The following is a 20,364-nucleotide window of genomic DNA, read 5'->3' as shown; positions in this document are numbered from 1 at the left end:
GTGTGTGTGGAGGGGGGGGGGGGGGCTCTGCGTGTGCGCATGCAAAGACCCCCGGTCAGTAATAAAAATACACAGCCATTGTCGGGCATAATGGCAAAGATCTGAGCTAATGAATTCTATTGCCACATTGCTACACGTGGTTCTGCTCTCTTAATCTGTGTGTGGAGGCATTTTAAGGGGTTCAATTCCGGCCTGAAAGCAGCTTTCAAAGATGGTTGTGTCTATTGCGTTGCAAATACAAAACCCAGCATGTCATATAGTAGTATACAGATAGATATAATTCCACAAGACAATGTGCAGTTGTGTAGGGAGGACGTTGTGTGAGACAAATGACTAGGTCAGCCCTTTAGTTATTTCATCTGGTAACACTAGACACGAAGCTGCTCTTATGCCTTTGTAGTAACACTAGTTACTGCAGTAATAACATAGCCCTTGGTATATGTAAGAAAGCATAGCCATTGGTGTACAGTACACATACATGGAAACTGTAACAGAGTCAGTCTATGAATGAGTAGCAGTTCTTATTGCCTGACTTTGCAGTCTATCACCATGTAGTTGCGCTGGGGGGTGTCATGGTGTACAGAACTACAGGGACGTGAGAAGTTTCCCTTCTATTGTGTCCTCGACATGTCCACAGTCAGGAAGTCAGTCAGAGGAATGGAAGGCTTTTTCATCATTAAACTAACCCATATTGCAATCACACCCAGGTACAGACAGTACACTGAACAAAAATATAAAATGTTGGTCCCAGGTTTCGTGAACTGAAATAGAAGATCCCAGAAATGTTGTGCACAAATGTGTATTTCATCCCTGTTAGTGAGCATTTCTCATTTGCCAAGATAATCCATTCACCTGACAGGTCTGGCATATCAAGAAGCTGATTAAACGGCATGATCATTACACAGGTGCACCTCGTGCTGGGGACAATAAAAGGACACTCTAAAATCTGCTGTTTTGTCACACAACAGAATGTTGTCTCAAGTTTTGAGGGATCGTGCAATTGTTATGCTGACTGAAATAATTGCATGTTCATTTCTCTACCATAAGCTGCCTCCAACGTTGTTTTAGAGAATTTGGCAGTACGTCCAACCGGCCTCACAACCGTAGACCACATGTATGGCGTTGTGTGGTTGAGCGGTTTGCTGATGTCAACTTTATGAACAGTGTGTCCCATGGTGGTGTGGGGTTATGGTAGTGGCAGGCGTAAGCTACGGAGAATGAACACAATTGAATTGTTTCGATGGTAATTTGAATGCACAGAGATACCGTGACGAAATCCTGAGGCCTATTGTGCCATTCATCCGCTGCCATCATATCACGTTTAGGCATGATAATGCTCGGTCCCATGTCGCAAGGATCTGTACACAATTCCTGGAAGTTGAAAATGCCCCAGTTCTTCCATGGCCTGCATACTCACCAGACATGTCACCCATTGACAGTAGTGGAGAAGGTGGACAGTTAAGTTCCTCGGCGTACCCATCACAGACAAACTGAAATGGTCCACCCACACAGACAATGTGGTGAAGAAGGCACAACAGCGCCTCTTCAACCTCAGGAGACTGAAGAAATGTGGCTTGTCACCAAAAACCCTGACAAACTTTTATAGATGCACAATTGAGAGCATCCTGTCGGGCCGTATCACCGCCTGGTACGGAAACTGCACCGCCCACAACCGTAAGGCTCTCCAGAGGGTAGTGAGGTCTGCACAACGCATCACCGGGGGCAAACTACCTGCCCTCCAGGACACCTACACCGCCCGATGTCACAGGAAGGCCATAAAGATCATCAAGCACAACAACCACCCGAGCCACTGCCTGTTCACCCCGCTACCATCCAGAAGGTGAGGTCAGTACAGGTGCATCAAAGCTGGGACCGAGAGACTGAAAAACAGCTTCTATCTCAAGGCCATCAGACTGCTAAACAGAAATGACTAACTCAGAGAGGTTGCTGCCCTACATTGAGACTCACTAGTCACTTTAAACAATGACACTTTAATAATGTTTACATATCTTACATTACTCATATGTATATACTGTATCTTATATCAACTATTGCATCTTGCCTATGCCGCTCGGCCATCGGTCATCTATGTATTTATATGTACATATTCTTATTCCATCCCTTTAGATTTGTGTGTATTAGGTAGTTGTTGGGGAATTGTTAGATTACTTGTAAGAAATTCTCACCCATCTACACACAATACCCCATAATGACAAAGTGAAAACATGTTTTTAGAAATGTTTTCAAATGTATCAAATGAAATACAGAAATGTGTCATTTACATAAGTATTTACACCCCTGAGTCAATCAATACATGTTAGAATCACCGGCAGTGATTACAGCTGTGAGTCTTTCTGGGTAAATCTCTAGGAGCTTTGTACACCTGTATTGTACAATATTTGCCCCTTATTATTTTCGAAGTTCTTCAATCTCTGTCAACTTGGTTGTTGATCATTGCCAGACAACCATTTTCAAGTCTTGCCATAGATTTTCAAGCAAATGTAATCGGCCACTCAGGAACATTCACTGTCTTCTTGGTAAGCGACTCCAGTGTAAAGTTGGCCTTGTGTTTTAGGTTGTTGTCCTGCTGAAAGGCAAATTAATCTCTCAGTGTCTGGTAGAAAGCAGACTGAACCAGGTTTTCCTCTAGGATTTTGTCTGTGCTTAGCCCCACTCCGTAAATTTTTTTATCCTGAAAAACTCCCTAGTCCTTAACGATTACAAGCATACCCATATCATGATGCAGCCACCACTCTGCTTGAAAATATGGAGAGGTACTCAGGAATTAGTTATATTGGATTTGCCCAAACATAACACATTGTATTCAGGACAAAAAGTGAGTTGCTTTGCCACATTTTTTGCAATATTACTTTAGTGCCTTGTTGGAACAAGAATCATGTTTTGGAATATTTTTTATTTTGTCCAGGCTATCTTCTTTTCACTCTGTCATTTTGGTTAGTATTGTAGAGTAACTACAATGTTACAATGTAATCCTCAGTTCTCCTATCACAGCCATTAAACTTTGTAAGTGCTCGACTGAGGGACCTTACAGATAATTGTATGTGTGGGGTACAGAGATGAGGTAGTCATAAAAAAAATCATGTTAAACACCATTATTGCACATAGTCCATGCAACTTATTATGTGACTTGTTAAGAAAATGTTTACTCCTGAACCTATATAGGCTTGCCATAACAAAGGATTTGAATACTTATTGACTCAAGACATTTTAGTTTTCCGGTTTTTATTAATTTGTAAAAAATGACTAAATACGTAATTCCACTTTTGATATTATGGGGTGACAAAAAGGCCAGTGACACAATAAATCTTAATTTACTCCGTTTTAAATTCAGGCGGTAACACAACAACATGTGGGAAAAGACAAGGAGTGTGAATACTTCCTGAAGTCGCTGTAGGTGCTGTTAGCTGGTATTTCTGAGGTTGTCAGTGGCAGCGTGTCTAGATGATAAATACTGCCTTGTCTCTTCTCTCTACTACCTCCTTTGCTCTAGAGAGCCCATCTTGCAGGCTGCCTGCCTGGTGTAGCTGCACTCATACGAGAGAGAGGCCCTCAAAAGGGGGCATTTACAACTGGGGGAAAATGCCAGAGACAGATATCTGGTTCTTATAGCCCCTGTACTCTACTCCTCCCCCACCAGACTTTGGTAGAGTCAGTTTTCCATTGATTTTGAAGATAAATAACCCACTAGCAGCAACCCGGAGAGAGCAGTTACTCCCCCAAATATGCCAAAATGACCACCACATTAGGCTACAGGATTTTCCTCACTTTCTTCGAAATCCCCCTGAACTTACTGACCCTTATTTTACTTGTAAGATGGGGGATAATTACAGGAGGGTATGAGTCAATTCGAAGCTGGGGATGATTAGGTGGCCATGATGGTGTGAGGGCCAGATTGGGAATTGAGCCAGGACACCGGGGTTAACACCCCTACTCTTACGTCAAGTGCCATGGGATCTTGAGCGACAACAGTGAGTCAGGAATCACATTTTAACATCCCATCCGATAGACAGCGTCATATGCAGGGCAATGTCCCCTTCACTGCCCTGGGGATCTCCTTAGACCAGAGTGCCCCATACTGGACCTCCAACACCATTTCCAGCAGCATCTGGTCTCCCGACCAGGACCGACCCTGCGTAGCTTCAGAGGAAAGCCAGCAGTGGGCTACAGGGTGGTATGCTTACTTACTGTCCCACCAGATGGCCTACTACATTAGCAATGAGTCTGAACCGATTGAATTTAGATACTTTTACATTTTTTCCCCTTTGGTTAGCAGAGTTTCCTTTGTTGTGCCATATTGTAAACACAGTAGAGTTGTATTAACAGATTTGACTTGGCATGAATGCTCTTGGCACCAACTCAATTTTTTGGCTGCACAAGACCATGTAGTAAAACTTTATCACTGTAAATAGATCATAGATTGAGATTTTATTTGAATCAATTTGTTTGAATCAGAGTGTTCTGTTCCGAAGTTTGTTGAATCCGTGTTTGAATCAGTGTGTTTGATTCAGAAGTTTGTTTGAATCAGTGTTTGATTCAGATGCTCTGCTCATCCCCTGACTCATGTGTTCATCAAAACATAGTAAAAAAGTTAATTATATCATAGTTAGAAAAAAACAGTGTTTTTACAAGCAAACACCTTTTCTCTCCTATACACACCTCATCCCCGGCTGCCTGCATTCTAGGAGCTAAGCCAACTCTAACACATATGGTTGAGGAGGGCTTTGAACCGGGCAGTCGTCCACTACTTCTACTCTACAGAAGATATTTATAAACTAGAGTAGAGCCTCTTGATTGAACACCACATGTTTCTGCTCTGCCCCACTGGCCCTCCCCATGCCCTCCCACCCTCACCCCCTCGGGGCCTACTGTATGGAGGGCGAGAGGCACAGCGAGACCGCTGAGATGGGGGTTTAGGGTTTGTTCCCAGCCCTCTCTCTCCTCTCCCTCCTCTGCCCCCTACCCCTCTACACACACACACACACTTGCTTGTGAGAGAAACCTGAGAAAGATTTTGGACCAGAGCGATGGAATGAGTGCAGCTGTGAAGGGCATTCACGTGTGTGTGTGTGTGTGTGTATGAGAGTGAGAGAGAGAAACCGAGAGAGACAGACTACAGTAGGATGAGTGCAGCTGTTGGGGATTTAGTGTGAGAGGCTTAAGTCATGTCTGGGTCCGGCTTGCCCGTCCTCTGTGTGTTTGACCTAATGTTTCAGTGTCAGGTACCACAAACCCAGTGAACTCTTCCTCTACTGCCAGGAGCCACTAGCTACACAGATAACGTTTGGTTTAGATATTGGTTCGCAGATAGCAGTTCTCTCGACACGACAGGAAGTACACCATGCGTTTGAACAGTCGCTAGCGAACAGTCGCTAGTGCTGGACACTGAAGTATTTTGGATTCCTTTTACCTTCATACAGGTTCGCATAATGTTTACACAGGATGTACCCTGAACAAACATATAAAACGCTACATGCAACAATTTCAAAGATTTTACTGAGTTACAGTTCATATAAGGAAATCAGTCAATTGAAATAAATAAATTAGGGACAAATCTATGGATTGCACATGACTGGGAATACAGATATGCATCTGTTGGTCACAGATCAGAAAACCAGTCAGTATCCGCTGTGAATACCATTTGCCTCATGCAGCGCGACACATCTCCTTCGCATTGAGATGATCAGGCTGTTGATTGTGGCTTGTGGAATGTTGTCCCACTCCTCTTCAATGGCTGTGCGAAGTTTCTGGTTAATGGCGGGAACTGGAACACGCTGTCGTACACGTAGATCCAGAGCATCCCAAACATGCTCAATAGGTGACATGTCTGGTGAGTACGCAGGCCATGGAAGAACTGGAACTTTTTCATCTTCCAGGAATTGTGTACAGATCCTTGAGACATGGGGCCGTGCATTATCATACTGAAACATGAGGTGATGGCAGCAGATGAATTGCATGACAATGGGCCTCAGGATCTCGTATCTCTGTGCTTTCAAATTGCCATCGATGAAATGCTATTGTGTTCATTGTCCGTAGTTCATGTTTTCCCATACCATAACCCCCCGCTACCATGGGGCACTCTGTTCACAACGTTGACATTAGCAAACCCCTCGCCCACACGACGCCATACACTCTCTGCCATCTGCCTGGTACATTTGAAACCCAGGATTCATCCATGAAGAGCCGAACTGCAGTCAGGTCAAGACCCTGGTGAGGATGACGATCATGCAGATGAGCTTCCCTGAGACAGTTTCTGACAGTTTGTGCAAACATTCTTTGCTTGTGCAAACCCACAGTTTCATCAGCTGTCCGGGTGGTTGGTCTCAGACAATCCCGCAGGTGAAGAAGCCAGATGTGGAGGTCCTGGGCTGGCGTGGTTACACGTGGTCTGCGGATGTGAGGCTAGTTGGATGTACTGCCAAATTCTCTAAAGCGACGTTGGTGGCGGCTTATGGTAGAGAAATGGACATGAAATTCTCTGGCAACAGCTCTGGTGGACATTCCTGCAGTCAGCATGCCAATTGCATGCTCCCTCAACTTTAGACATCTGTGGCATTGTGTAGTGCGACAAAACTTCACATTTTAGAGTGGCCTTTTATAGTCCCCAGCACAAGGTGCACCTGTGTAATGATCATACTGTTTAATCATCTTCTTGATATGCCACATCTGACAGGTGGATGTATTATCTTGGCAAAGGAGAAGTGGTCAGTAACAGGGATGTAAACAAATTTGTGCACAACATTTTTGAAAAATTATATTTTTGTGCGTATGGAACATTTCTGGGATCTTTTGTTTCAGCTCATGAAACATGGGACCAACACGTTACATGTTGTGTTTAGTTTATGTTTTTGTTCAGTATAAAATACATTAAGAAATGTGTTTCATTACATGGGTTATTGTCAGAAGATTTCTGATTGACATTACTCCATGAGAGTATTTTAAATGTGCTGAACTGTACATGGCGATCCCTTTGTAGCTTAGTATGTAGGGCATGGCACTTACAATGTCAGAGTTGTGGATTCGTTTCAAACTTGGCCACCCATACAAATAATGTATGTACTGACACACAGATCCTATTAAATAGAAAGTGGTTTCTATATGTAATTCTGTGCACACACTACACTCTTAGAAAAAACTACACTACACTCTTTGACTGTCCCCATAGGAGAACCCTTTTTGATTCCAGGTTGAACCCTTTTTGGTTCCAGGTTGAACCCTTTTGCGTTCCATGTACAACCCTTTCCACAGAGTGTTCTACATGGAACCCAAATGGGTTCTACCTGGAACCAAAAATGGTTCTACCTGGAACCAAGAAGGCTTCTACTATGGGGCAGCCGAAAGACCATTTTGGAACCCTTTTTTCTAAGAATGTACTGTAAGTAACTTTGGATAAACATATCTGCTAAATGGAATACATATTATATTAGATTGACATCTCCCCTGCCTGGGGTCTATCTGAGTATGTTTCAGGCAGAGAGAACTGACCTCTCCTTTTCCTCTGTGGTGTTTCAGGCAGAGAAAAAGGCCCTGCTGGTGTCAGTGATGAACGCAATGGAGGACCATGAGGAGATGGAGCCTGAGCCACAACAGAAAGAAGAAGTGTCAGTAATCACACACAACCAACAACAGCAGCAGCAGCAGCAACAACAACAACAACAACAGCAGCCTACGGACCCAGCGTCCCCGACGGTGGCCACCACACCTGAACCTGTCGCCATGGCAGGTGGTGACAAGACATCACCCAAGACAGCTGATACTGAGCCTGAGTACGAGGTAAACACAAGACAAGAGCACAATGACGTTTTCCACATTTTGTTACGTCACAGCCTTATTCTAAAAAATAAATCCTCATCAATCTACACACAATACCCCATAATGACAAAGCAAAAAAAACAAATTTTAATTGCAAATTTATAAAAACGATTTAAAACTGGATTATCACATTTACATAAGTATTCAGACCCTTTACTCAGTACTTTGTTGAACTGCCTTGGCAGTGATTACAGCCTTGATTCTTGGGTATGATGCTACTAGCTTGGCGCACCTTTATTTGGGGAGTTTCTCCCAGATCCTCTCAAGCTCTGTCAAGTTGGATGGGGAGAATCGCTGCACAGCTATTTTCTATTCTCTCCAGATATGTTCAATCGGGTTCAAGTCCGGTCTATGGCTGGGCCACTCAAGGACGTTCAGAGACTTGTCCCGAAGCCACTCCTGCGTTGTCTTGGCTGTGTGCTTAGTGTCGTTGTCCTGTTGGAAGGTGTTCCTTCACCCCAGTCTGAGGTCCTGAGCGCTCTGGACTAGGTTTTCATCAGGGATTTCTCTGTACTTTGCGCCATTCATCTTTCCTTCGATCCTGACTAGTGTCCCAGTCCCTGCCGCTGAAAAATATCCCTACAGCATGATTCTGACACCACCATGCTTCACCGTAGGGATGGTGCCAGGTTTCCTCCAGACGTGACGCTTGGCATTCAGGCCAAAGAGTTCAATCTTGGTTTCTTCAGACCAGAGAATTTTGTTTCTCATGGTCTGAGAGTCCTTTAGGTGCCTTTTGGCAAACTCCAAGCGGGCTGTCATTTGCCTTTTACTGAGGACTGGCTTCTGTCTGGCCACTCTACCATGAAGGCCTGATTGGTGGAATGCTGCAGAGATGGCTGTCCTTCTGGAAGTTTCTCCCATTTCCACAGAGTAAATCTGGAGCTCTGTCAGAGTGCCCATTTGGTTTTTGGCCGGGCGGCCAGCTCCTAGGAAGAGTCTTGGTGGTTCCAAACTTCATCCATTTAAGAATGATGGAGGCCACTGTGTTCTTGGGGACCTTCATTGACAATTCATTGGACCTCATGGCTTGGTTTTTGCTCTGACATGCACTGTCAATGGTGGGACCTTATATAGACAGGTGTGTGCCTTTCCAAATTTTATCCAATCAATTGAATTCACCACATGTGGACTCCAAGTTGTAAGCATGCCAAGGATGATCAGTGGAAACAGGATGCACCTGAGCTCAAATTCGAGTTTTGAGCTCGGGTCTGAAATACTTATGTAAATAAGGTATTTCTGTTTTTTTTTATTTGTAATACATTTGCTAAAAAACTGTTTTCTCTTTGTCATTATGGGGTATTGTGTGTAGATTGACGAGGAACATTTTCTATTTAATAAAAAAATGTGTTATAACTTAACCTTTATTTAACTAGGCAAGTCAGTATGTATATGTGAAGATCTCATCCCTGTAGGACGGGCGTGGTGTCAGCATTGGGGAGCTGGTGTGGGGGAATCTGAGGGGGTTATCCTGGTGTTGTTGCTTACTGTTGCTGTTGTCTTGTAGGATGGGCGTGGTTTCAGCATTGGGGAACTGGTGTGGGGGAAGCTGAGGGGGTTCTCCTGGTGGCCTGGTCGTATTGTCTCCTGGTGGATGACCGGACGCAGCCGAGCTGCCGAGGGGACACGATGGGTCATGTGGTTCGGCGATGGAAAATTCTCTGTGGTGAGGAAAAACTGTAAAACAGCACACCACTGTTGTGTTTAGTAGGCACCAAACATATGAAAACAGAATGAAACTGGGAAGGACTACCTGCATTAATTGTCCAATAAGGAATAGTCATTTTTGGTTTCCGTTTTAAAATATTTTGCTACCATGTGCCCTACTGAACACTGCCCATTAAAACTGCATTTTCTGTTCCACCAATGAAAACAAACGAAATTGAGACATTTCTAAGTTCAGTTGTTCGTCTGTGCCTACTCTTTTCCTACAGGTGTGTGTAGAGAAACTGTTGCCTTTGAGTTCCTTCTCCAACGCCTTCCACCAGCCCACCTACAGCAAGCAGCCCATGTATAAGAAAGCCATCTATGAGGTGCTTCAGGTAAAGTACTGGGCTAAGTTTCATTATCGCTCGTTTGCAGCGTTCGGTCAAGTCCCCGTTCAATCACAGCGGGCTAAACTGTTTGAAACTTCGTCATTACAACCAGTTCACAACTAGAACTGTATTGGAATCTGTTTTTAATGGTTGTAATTGGATTGTGATAATGTCATGTAAACCAGCTTTGTGTGCTGAAAGATACTGCTAGTCAGCACCTTTCAAAATGATAGACTGTTGAAAAAGGGCCTCAAGTCCTCTAAAATTGCTCCGAGAAGGTCTGCTCGGTAGTAATGATTGATGCTGATAATACCTGCTGAGTGGACAAAACGTTAGGCTGCTCTTTCCATGACTTAGACTGACCAGGTGAATCCAGGTGAAAGCTATGATCCCTTATTGATGTTACTTCAATCAGTGTAGATGAAGGGGAGGAGACAGATTTAAAGAAGGATTTTTAAGCCTTGAGACTTTTGAGACATGGATTGTGTATGTGTGCCATTCAGAGGGTGAATGGGAAAGACAAAATATTGAAGTGCCTTTGAACCGGGTTTGGTAGTAGGTGCCAGGTGCACCGGTTAGTGTCAAGAACTGCAACGCTGCTGGGGTTTTTCACGCTCTACAGTTTCCCGTGTGTATCAAGAATAGTCCACCACCCAAAGGACATCCAGCCAACTTGACACAACTGTGGGAAGCAATGGAGTCAACATGTGACAGCATCCCTGTGGAAGGCTTTTGTAGAGTCCACGCCCCAACGAATTGGGGGCCGGTCTGATGGGGAAAAGGGGGTGCAACTCGATATTAGAACAGTGTTCCTAATGTTTTGAACACTCAGTGTATTTTCGTACATTCACCTCCAAAAATGATTGGCATCCTTGATAAAGAGCAAAAAAAGACTGTATAATTTAAATACTGAATAGTATGTGATCAAAAAATATGTAAAAGTATGTTCTATTTTACTAATAAAATGACTCGGGGGGGGGGGGGGGGGGTGAAAGAGATGTTGTTATAATGTATTTTCTCAGCAGGATAGGTGTCAAAATGATTGGCACCCCTATTATCAATACTTTGTGCATCCTCCCCGTGCGAGGATTACGGCACTGAGTTTTTGTTCTATAATGTGTTATGAGATTGGAGAACACATTGGGAGGGATCTTAGACCAGTCCTCCAAAACACAATCTTCCCAGATCCTTGATATCCATTGTCTGCACTTGTGGACGGCCCTCTTCAATTCAAACCCACAGGTTTTCAATGGAGTTCAAGTCCGGGAAACTGATTTGGCAATTTTTTTATTTTTTTTGTGTGGTCTGTTAACCATTTCTTTCTGGATTTTGATGAGCTCCATTGAAAACCTGTGGGTTTGAAATGAAGAGGGCCGTCCATAAGGGATCTGGAATGATTGTGTATGGAGGACTGGTCTAAGATCACTCCCAATGTGTTCTCCAACTCATAAAACATTTTAGAAAAATACTCAGTGCCGTAATCCTTGCAAGGGGAGAGTGCCGGAGTATTGAAAACAGGGGTGCCAATCATTTTGACCCCTATTCTTTTTGAGAGACAAAAGGTATGACTTGTTAAGTATAAAAGTATTAAATAATATCATTTCAAAATTAGCATACAATACAGATAAGTGTTTCTATTATTTGTTTTCTATAGTCATTTTTGCTCATCTTTATCGAGGTGCCAATAATGTCGGAGTTGACTGTCCCTCTGCAGGTGGCCAGCACCCGAGCAGGCAAAGCCTTTATAGCCTGTTCGGAGAGCGATGAGACGGACACCTCCAAGTCAGTGGATCTACAGAGCAAACAGATGATAGAGTGGGCTAAGACAGGCTTCCAACCCACCGGGCCCAAGGGCCTAGAGCCACCAGAAGGTAAGTTTAAGTGTCATGTTTATTTGCCATTTAATTGTAGAGAATATGATTACTGTGGCCAAAAATGCTTGATTTAGAAGGGAACTTTTATGAAATTCTGCGATACATTTGGCAATGTTTTTTTTTTTCACGTTAATTTCATATAAAGCAATAAAAAGTAATGTGCTCAGTTTTAGGACGATTTTAAGCAGAATACATCATACAAAAACAATTAGAAACATCTAAAGTGCCTCAATTTAGTTTATTTCCCTGAACGAACAGCTCTGTCATGATTCACTCACATTCACCCACACACACCTCTCCTCTCCATCAGGCTTTGGGGCTTTGCTATCAACACGAGATGCACCTCCCATTCCCACTCACACCTCTCCTCTCCATCAGGCTCGGGGCTTTGCTATCAACACGAGATGCACCTCCCATTCCCACTCACACCTCTCCTCTCCATCAGGCTTGGGGCTTTGCTATCAACACGAGAAGCACCTCCCATTCCCACACACACCTCTCCTCTCCATCAGGCTTGGGGCTTTGCTATCAACACGAGATGCACCTCCCATTCCCACTCACACCTCTCCTCTCCATCAGGCTTGGGGCTTTGCTATCAACACGAGATGCACCTCCCACTCACACTCTCTCTCTCTCTAAAAAAAATGTGATTCAAAGCTGATCAATCGCTTTCCATTTGAGGATTGATATTTCTTTCACATAAATTGTCTTCAAAATAATAGAGATTGTGATTTTTTTCTTAACGGGTCGTAAGGGAGATAAAGAACAGAAAACGTAAAAAAATAGTGTATTGCGGTTGATAGGTACTTTTAAAACAGTATTACTGTTTGTTTGTTTTTTATCCAGAAAGACTGTGCTTTCGTCCTCCGTATTAACTTTTACAGAGAGTTTAAAACGGCAAAGCTGACAAATTACACTCTGTGCTTTGAGCAGCGCTCTCCTTTAGACAGACTGGGGAGAGCAGAGTGCCGACCACCGTACTAAAGCCAAGGTCAGCGGAGTGAAAGTTTGAGTAAAACGCCACTCACCTTGATTCTTTCAGCGCTTGCCACAGTCGTCCCTGCTACCACTTGAGTCATGGTGATCTGCCGCTGCTGTGGGAACTGTTCTGACATTCTCATATGCTTTGCTGATTCGAAGTTACTGTTTATTGTCCATTTTCAACTTGTTTCCAAAAACATTTGGAAATTGTTTCGCACGGTTTATCTGTTATTTTTGTTGGCAAATGAGATTGATTTCTGTTCATTGTACTGCCTGTCAGCTATCAGCAATCACCCATATGTGAATACGCTGACAGGCCAGGGGGAAAAAACTTTGTTGACTTGTTTGGATTTGGGCCATTTTCCACAGTGACAGTGCAGTAATTGGTCAAAATTACAAACCCGCTTTCGATTGGACCCTTTTATGCCCTAAAAGTGCGGGGGTTGGTCAACATTGCGAGCTGTCGCATAATATGCGCTGATTGGTTGATTTTTGCATTGAATTATGCGATCGCAGTATCGCGGAATCCTGGAGGGACTGGAATACATTGGGAAATCACCGAAGCTTAGATTTACCGAAAGGCAAGAGGAGCTTATAACAGGCAGGTAGCCTAGTGGTTAAGAGCGCTGGGCCAGTAACCAAAAGGTTGCTGGTTGAATACCCGAGCCGACAAGGGTCTTGATCAAGGCATTTTAACCTAATTTTCTCCAGGGGCGCCATATTACTTTGGCTGACCCTGTAAAACAACACATTTCACTACACCTATCTGGTGTATGTGACAACAACAAAAAAACACATTATATAGACATTTTGTTGTCGGTGTTACAGCGAACAGCGAAAGTATTGTTGTGGGGCTCGAGGGCCCAATGGTAGGGGAATGTGCCTTCAGTTGCCAGATCAATTCCACCCTTTTTATCCAGCATTCCCCTACCTGTCTTTGGTAGTCTTTTGGCAAGAGTCTGGTTATCTGACTTGTTTATTGTCTTACTGATATGCCCCGCCCACCAGAGGAGCGTAACCCATATAAGGAGGTGTACCCTGACGTGTGGGTGGAGCCAGAGGCGGCAGCCTACACACCCCCTCCAGCCAAAAAGCCTCGCAAAAGCACTGCAGCCGAGAAACCCAAGGTCAAGGAGATGATTGACGAGGGGACGAGAGGTAGGCCTGATTTTTTTAAATTAGGTTAAATAGGGGTTGTGACCTCCATATCCCTCCCCCTCAGGGAGGTTTAGCTAAGGGGTGTGTGTGAGAGTGAAAGAGAGACTGTTTGTGAAAGACAGGGTAGCAGGTGCTTAGTACTAGGGTTAAACATGGTCAATTCTGTTAACAAGTGTAGGTGTTCTATGTCATGTATCTGGTAAATGTTATGCGCTGTATCTCTTATCTATGTGCTATGAATGTACTCAGCCCAACACTTTATATTGGCAAAGAAAAAACAGATGTAATATCTTAAAAGCAAATGGTGAAGTAGGGGTGAGGGTGGGTATGTCTGCAGCTTTTTTCTCTCTCGAAGATGTCATCTGCAAAAGGTAGCATAGCAACAAACGTTCAAGTCATATCCTGAATCTGAAACCGTGTTTTTTTTTCTTTCTCTCTCCGGTCTGCATTTCCAGAGAGACTTGTGTATGAAGTGAGACAGAAATGCAGAAGCATAGAAGGTAAGTGGTCTGTCTCTTGTGTTCAGGCAGCCAGGGTCATGTTCAGTAGGCAGCGAATGAAAGAGAGTTGGCTATTTTATGAGTCCTCAAAGCATATTCCTTATGAAATGTACATTCCTCTCACGGCTGTTCAAATATGCCTTATTGAATCCAAGGCTGGATTCAAAGCAGTGGGGTGGGTTTTTCAACCTCCAGTTGGCTTGCCTAGTGGTTTTAGTGGAGGGTAAATGTTTATACGTGTTGTTTACACACCTTTTTTATTTTGTGTATAGTGCACCTATTATGCTAAAGTCGTGTATCTTGATCGGCGCTCAGGGTTTACCCATTTATTTGCGTGCCGCTGCATCTCTGGCTGGCACCAATTACATTCTGTCTTTCTCCACAGACATCTGCATCTCCTGTGGAAGTTTGAATGTTTCCCGTGAACACCCTCTGTTTGCTGGAGGAATGTGCCAGAGCTGTAAGGTAAGGAGGGAAGAGGAGGCCATTAAGGCTGTTGAGTCAGGGCTAGCTGTAAGGCCATGAAGCCTGTAGCTCTGGGGGTGTATGTATCAAGCCTCTCAAGCAGGATGATCGGTTTAGCCTTTTGGATCACAATGAATCAGATTACATGGACAGGTAGGACCTGATCCTATGTCGGCGCTCCTACTCTGAGATGATTACATGGGCAGGTAGGACCTGATCCTATATCGGCGCTCCTACTCTGAGATGATTACATGGGCAGGTAGGACCTGATCCTATGTCGGCGCTCCTACTCTGAGATGATTACATGGGCAGGTAGGACCTGATCCTATATCGGCACTCCTACTCTGAGATGATTACATCGACAGGTTGGACCTGATCCTATGTCGGCACTCCTACTCTGACATGATTACATGGGGAGGTAGGACCTGATCCTATGTCGGCGCTCCTACTCTGAGATGATTACATGGGCAGGTAGGACCTAATCCTATATCGGCACTCCTACTCTGAGATGATTACATGGACAGGTAGGACCTGATCCTAGAGGGCAGCAGGTAGCCTAGCGGTGAAGAGCGTTGGGGCAGTAACCGAAATCTCGCTGTTTCGAATTCTCGAGCCGGCAAGGTGGAAAAATGTGTCGTTCTGCCCTTGAGCAAGACAGTTAACCCCCAACAACAATTGCTCCCCGGACGCCAATGCCGCTGATTAAGGCAGCCACCTGGATATCTCTGATTCTGAGGGGTTGGGTTAAATGAAGAAGACGCATTTCGGTTGAATGCATTCAGTTGTGCAACTGACTAGCTTTTCCCTCGATATATACTGGCCAGGTCTAGCTCCCCTCTAGGCTCCAGCGCTGCTTTAGGCCTTATTTTAACCTCTTAAGGATCCGCCCCTTTTTTCAATTGTTGTCTAAAATGACATAACCAAAATCCTACCCAATTCTAACCTGAAGCAATGATATGCATATTCTTGTTACCATTTGAAAGGAAACACTTTGAAGTTTGTGGAAATGTTAAATTAATGTAGGCAAATATACACATTATATCTGGAAAAAGATAATATAAAGAAAAAAAACATTTTTTTTTTTTTTTTTACCATCTTTGAAATGCAAGAGAAAGGCCATAATGTATTATTCCAGCCCAGGTGCAATTTAGATTTTTGCTGCTAGATGGCAGCAGTGTATGTACAAAGTTTTAGACTGATCCAATGAAACATTGCATTTCTGTTCAACATTTTGTTTCAAGACTGCCCAAATGTGCCTAATTGGTTTATTAATACAATTTCAAGTTCGTAACAGTGCAATCTCCACAAACAATAGTATGGTATTCTTTCACTGTAATAGCTACTGTAAATTGGACAGTGCCGTTAGATTAACAAGAATTGTATGTCTGTCTATGTCCTGGGAAATGTTCTTGTTACTTACAACCTCATGCTAATCACATTAGCCTACGTTAGCTCAATAGCATTTTCATTATTTAATGTTACTGTAGACTATAATGTAAAAATGAAAAATGACTAAAACCACAACCATTCAACAGTTACATTCATGATTTCCTTTTGACAGGTCTTAAGAAACATGATGGAAATAAGAAAATGTATTTCAAAAGAACAGAATAGCATGTTTTAAGTTGTATTTTGCTGCCGCGAGTGCTCACGTGTCGAACGCATGGAACATTCTTGGAAAAAGTGATATATTGAAATAGAGCTCACCTCCTTAATTTTTTTTTGTTTTTTTGACAAAGGTAAGTGTTTTAGGAACAGCAGAATCTGCTCTTTCTGATACTATATAGAAATCAAATTGTCTTAGCTACCATGTGACTCTGTTGGGGGAATTGATTTTGGCGCTCCCGTTTCCCTGCCTCTGTGTCAGTTTCAAGCTGTGCTGGTTCATCTCTTCATGTACAATTTGACAATTGGTAATAATTGTCAGCCATCAGACTTTTGTCCATTTAATCTTGTCTTTAGGCTAACTCTATTATTATATGTGTGAAATGAGTTAGAATATAGTTTAGGTGTAGTTTCAATGGGCCAGCAGCTGCGTAAGCTGCCTTGTGGTGAATGAGGGGGGAAATGACATGTCCTGCTAAAACTGCCTATAACAGTAATTCTGCTCATTAAGATTCTAACAACGACAGTGTGTTTTATATAGACTTATTTAGGACAAGTCAAAGACTGGGGGGGATGACTTTAAAAATGTAAATTAGTTTGGCGTCCACATGATTCGCTCTTCTTTTCTAGCGTTAAAAGCTCTCTGTTACCAAAACACAAACACGTGTTGAGTAGTTACTTGTTGTTCTGTTAACAATATTTGGAGAATGGTTGATTTTACTTGTGGATTCAACTTTCTAGAGCGACACGACAAATCTCAAAGCTCAAATCATTTCTCCACTGCTGTGTCCCAGAACTGCTTTCTAGAATGTGCATATCAGTATGATGATGATGGTTACCAGTCATACTGCACTATTTGCTGTGGGGGACGAGAGGTGCTCATGTGCGGGAACAACAACTGCTGCAGGTGAGGGCGGTGCTTTCATCTGATGCTAACTAAGTTCATTATTGTTGGGATTCACGTGTGTGTGTGTGTGTGTGTGTGTGTGTGTTTACGGTCCATTGTTGTTTGCATAAGTGTGTCTGTGTGTACGCTGTGCGTGCGTATGTTCGATCTTACGTGTATGTGATTATGTGTCTGTGCGGGCGTTAGCGTCTAGCAGGATAGTAACACAGCTCTCCTCTCCAGGTGTTTCTGTGTGGAGTGTGTGGACCTGCTGGTGGGCCCAGGTGCAGCACAGATAGCTATTAAAGAGGATCCCTGGAGCTGCTACATGTGTGAGAAGGGACAGAAGGGAGTGTTCGGCCTGCTGGAGCGTCGCACTGACTGGCCCTGTCGTCTACAGCACTTCTTCGCTAATAACCATGACCAAGATTTTGTGAGTAGTGCCTCAGTACTATGTTTCAAGCTCGCTACAAAGTTCACAGCCACAGAGACACAATTAGTCTGTGTTCCGTCGTGACACAGTACGTCCGCGCCTCTAAAAGAGCCAAATGAGCTCCAACAAGCTTCCTAAATATGTAAATAATGAGCAGGCAGACTATCACGGCTCTGGGTCTCTACGAATTGGGCTTTAAACGGTAGAGACAGCTGACGTCATTCCCGGCTCTCTCTGGGTAAATACTAGCTCCATAATTTCTCTCTCTCTGTGTTGTATCACAGGAACCACCAAAGCTTTACCCTCCAGTCATGGCAGAGAAGAGACAACCCATTCGTGTCCTGTCACTGTTCGATGGCATAGCAACAGGTTTGAAGGGAATCTCCTTTCCTCTTCTCTCCTCCTCCCCCTCTTCCCACCTCTCCTTGACATAAAACCCTCTGTACTTCTCTGTACATAGTTTCCCGTCTGTCTCAGGTTTCACCGGGACTGTCCTCCTAACTCATATGACTACAAACTAGGCTGACTGTCTATTGCTATAAAGATAGATAGATAGCAAACTAATCCACACAGCATGCTGTTTGACCATATTGTCTAGCAGTGCACTTCTCATACCTTTCCTGTCTGTCTTTCACTTCCCTATCTGTTCAATAAAACGGCACAAAAATACAAAAGAAGTGGGAATTCCCACTCCTGTAAAAAATAAATGATTAATAGTGTGCCTCAGGCTAGACCAGGCCTTCAGTATTGTCTCACCTGTATGGTGTTATTCAGTTCAGTTCACCAAGTTCAAGTTAATCATTATGTAAATAGGACCATCCACTTTATTTAACCAGGAAAATCCACTCCGCAAGAATTGCCACTGTTGACGAGGGAGTCATGGAGTCCTTCAAAAGAACCAAAAACATGCTACCGTTTGACCTATTTCTACTTTGACCTCTGACCTTTAGGTCTGCTGGTACTGAAGGAGCTGGGTATCCAGGTGGAGCGCTATGTGGCATCGGAGGTGTGCGAGGACTCCGTCACGGTGGGCATCGTCAGGCATCAGGGACGCATCATGTACGTGGGCGACGTGAGGAACGTCACACGCAAACATGTGAGTATAATGTCATGAATCAGGAGAGTAATGCAAGGTCACTCACGGTCTGTGAATCCCAATAACCTGGCTCAAAGACCAACGCCCAACCACAATCTCAATAAGGATATTCCAATTGAGAAAGATTGTAAGGTGCCTCAGCTAGGGCCATTACAAAAACACTTCATATAACATTACTTCAACCTCTAAACCATAACAAGTATCTCTTAGTTGGATAATCTGTCGATTTTGTCTTATCTCCTGTCCTCCTTTCTCCTATTGTTTTTCTTGTTTTCTCTCTCCCTTGGTACAGTTACACGAGTGGGGCCCCTTTGACTTAGTGATTGGTGGAAGTCCATGTAACGACCTCTCTATTGTCAACCCGGCTAGGAAGGGTCTTTATGGTCGGTAACAAACCTGTACATTTATCACTTGTTCTGTGATCGGTGATGAGTTATTTCCTGTAGCTGAATTTTAAATGCACGTCCTTCTCTGTTTCTCCTGTAGAGGGCACTGGTCGGCTGTTCTTTGAGTTCTATCGTCTGCTGCACGAGGCTCGACCCAAAGAGGGCGACAACCGGCCGTTCTTCTGGCTCTTTGAGAATGTGGTGGCCATGGGTGTCAGCGACAAGAGGGACATCTCTCGCTTTCTAGAGGTTTGTTCCTTTACAGAGAATGTATAACATCTAGGAGAACAAACTGTACATTAGTCATGTAAATGTTTAACTATTGGAATATGGATACATTTTTGGATGAATACCACCTTGTGGTGGTAATTCACAGTGCATGCTGTCAGTATACTGGTTAGGTTATGAGGGAACAATTTAAGAAGTTCATTTAAACAACATTGTATGAGATTCTCTCTCTCATCTCCACTACTTCAATAAAATCCTTCAGGTTATTATTTGTAAAAGGGAATATGTTCTCAATAACTTTCCTGGTTAAATAAAGGTTAAATAAACCTCTCGTCTCCCCCCTGCCAGTGTAACCCGGTGATGATCGATGCCAAGGAGGTGTCTGCTGCTCACCGCGCCCGCTACTTCTGGGGGAACCTGCCTGGCATGAACAGGTTGGTGAGAGAACGGTGAGGGAAGCAACAGCCAGCCTAAAGCAACGCACACCTGGGCTAGTTCCTGAGCCAGTCAAACTCCGTAACCAAAGAATCATATTCACCTTTTACGCACTGTTCTTGTCTCTCTCTCTCTCTCTCTCGCACTCACTGTCTCTCTCTTGCGTTCTTGTCTCTCTCTCTCTCTCGCACTCACTGTCTCTCTCTTGCGCTCTGTCTCTCTCTCACACTCACCTTCTCACACTCTCGCACTCCAATCTCCCTCTTTTCTCTCTCTCTCTTTCTCTCCATCTCTCTCTCTCTTTTCACACATCCCTTACCTTTCCCTCTCTTTTCCTCTGCAGACCCTTGACTGCCATGTGCACTGACAGACTGGACCTTCAGGAGTGTTTGGAGCATGGCAGAACAGCGAAGGTCAGTTATATATGTCTGGCTTCTTATTGGAGCTGTGC

The 20,364-nt window shown here is 43.8% G+C and overlaps 1 protein-coding gene across 5 annotated transcripts in view; it reads left to right on the top strand.

Annotated features, from left to right (window-relative positions):
* Positions 1-20,364, top strand: part of LOC139374988 (DNA (cytosine-5)-methyltransferase 3A-like) — a 65,592-nt gene that overhangs the window by 44,102 nt on the left and 1,126 nt on the right. For 3 of the 5 annotated variants that reach the window (XM_071116298.1, XM_071116300.1, XM_071116301.1), the window contains 15 exons: positions 7,531-7,791; positions 9,338-9,496; positions 9,765-9,872; positions 11,581-11,737; positions 13,730-13,879; positions 14,335-14,379; positions 14,765-14,844; positions 17,244-17,356; positions 17,579-17,768; positions 18,053-18,137; positions 18,719-18,864; positions 19,157-19,247; positions 19,351-19,499; positions 19,827-19,912; positions 20,257-20,326. In XM_071116298.1, coding sequence (XP_070972399.1) covers positions 7,531-7,791; positions 9,338-9,496; positions 9,765-9,872; positions 11,581-11,737; positions 13,730-13,879; positions 14,335-14,379; positions 14,765-14,844; positions 17,244-17,356; positions 17,579-17,768; positions 18,053-18,137; positions 18,719-18,864; positions 19,157-19,247; positions 19,351-19,499; positions 19,827-19,912; positions 20,257-20,326 — 1,890 coding nt within the window. Of the gene's footprint in view, positions 1-7,530; positions 7,792-9,337; positions 9,497-9,764; positions 9,873-11,580; positions 11,738-13,729; positions 13,880-14,334; positions 14,380-14,764; positions 14,845-17,243; positions 17,357-17,578; positions 17,769-18,052; positions 18,138-18,718; positions 18,865-19,156; positions 19,248-19,350; positions 19,500-19,826; positions 19,928-20,256; positions 20,327-20,364 lie in introns of all 5 variants that reach the window. The other 2 variants (XM_071116297.1, XM_071116299.1) reach the window with 1 other exon arrangement.

Source organism: Oncorhynchus clarkii, chromosome 19 (assembly GCF_045791955.1).
Source record: "Oncorhynchus clarkii lewisi isolate Uvic-CL-2024 chromosome 19, UVic_Ocla_1.0, whole genome shotgun sequence".
Lineage (NCBI taxonomy): Eukaryota > Metazoa > Chordata > Actinopteri > Salmoniformes > Salmonidae > Oncorhynchus > Oncorhynchus clarkii.
The sequence above is the reverse complement of the archived record's forward strand: the minus strand, read 5'-3'. Positions and strand labels throughout refer to the sequence as shown.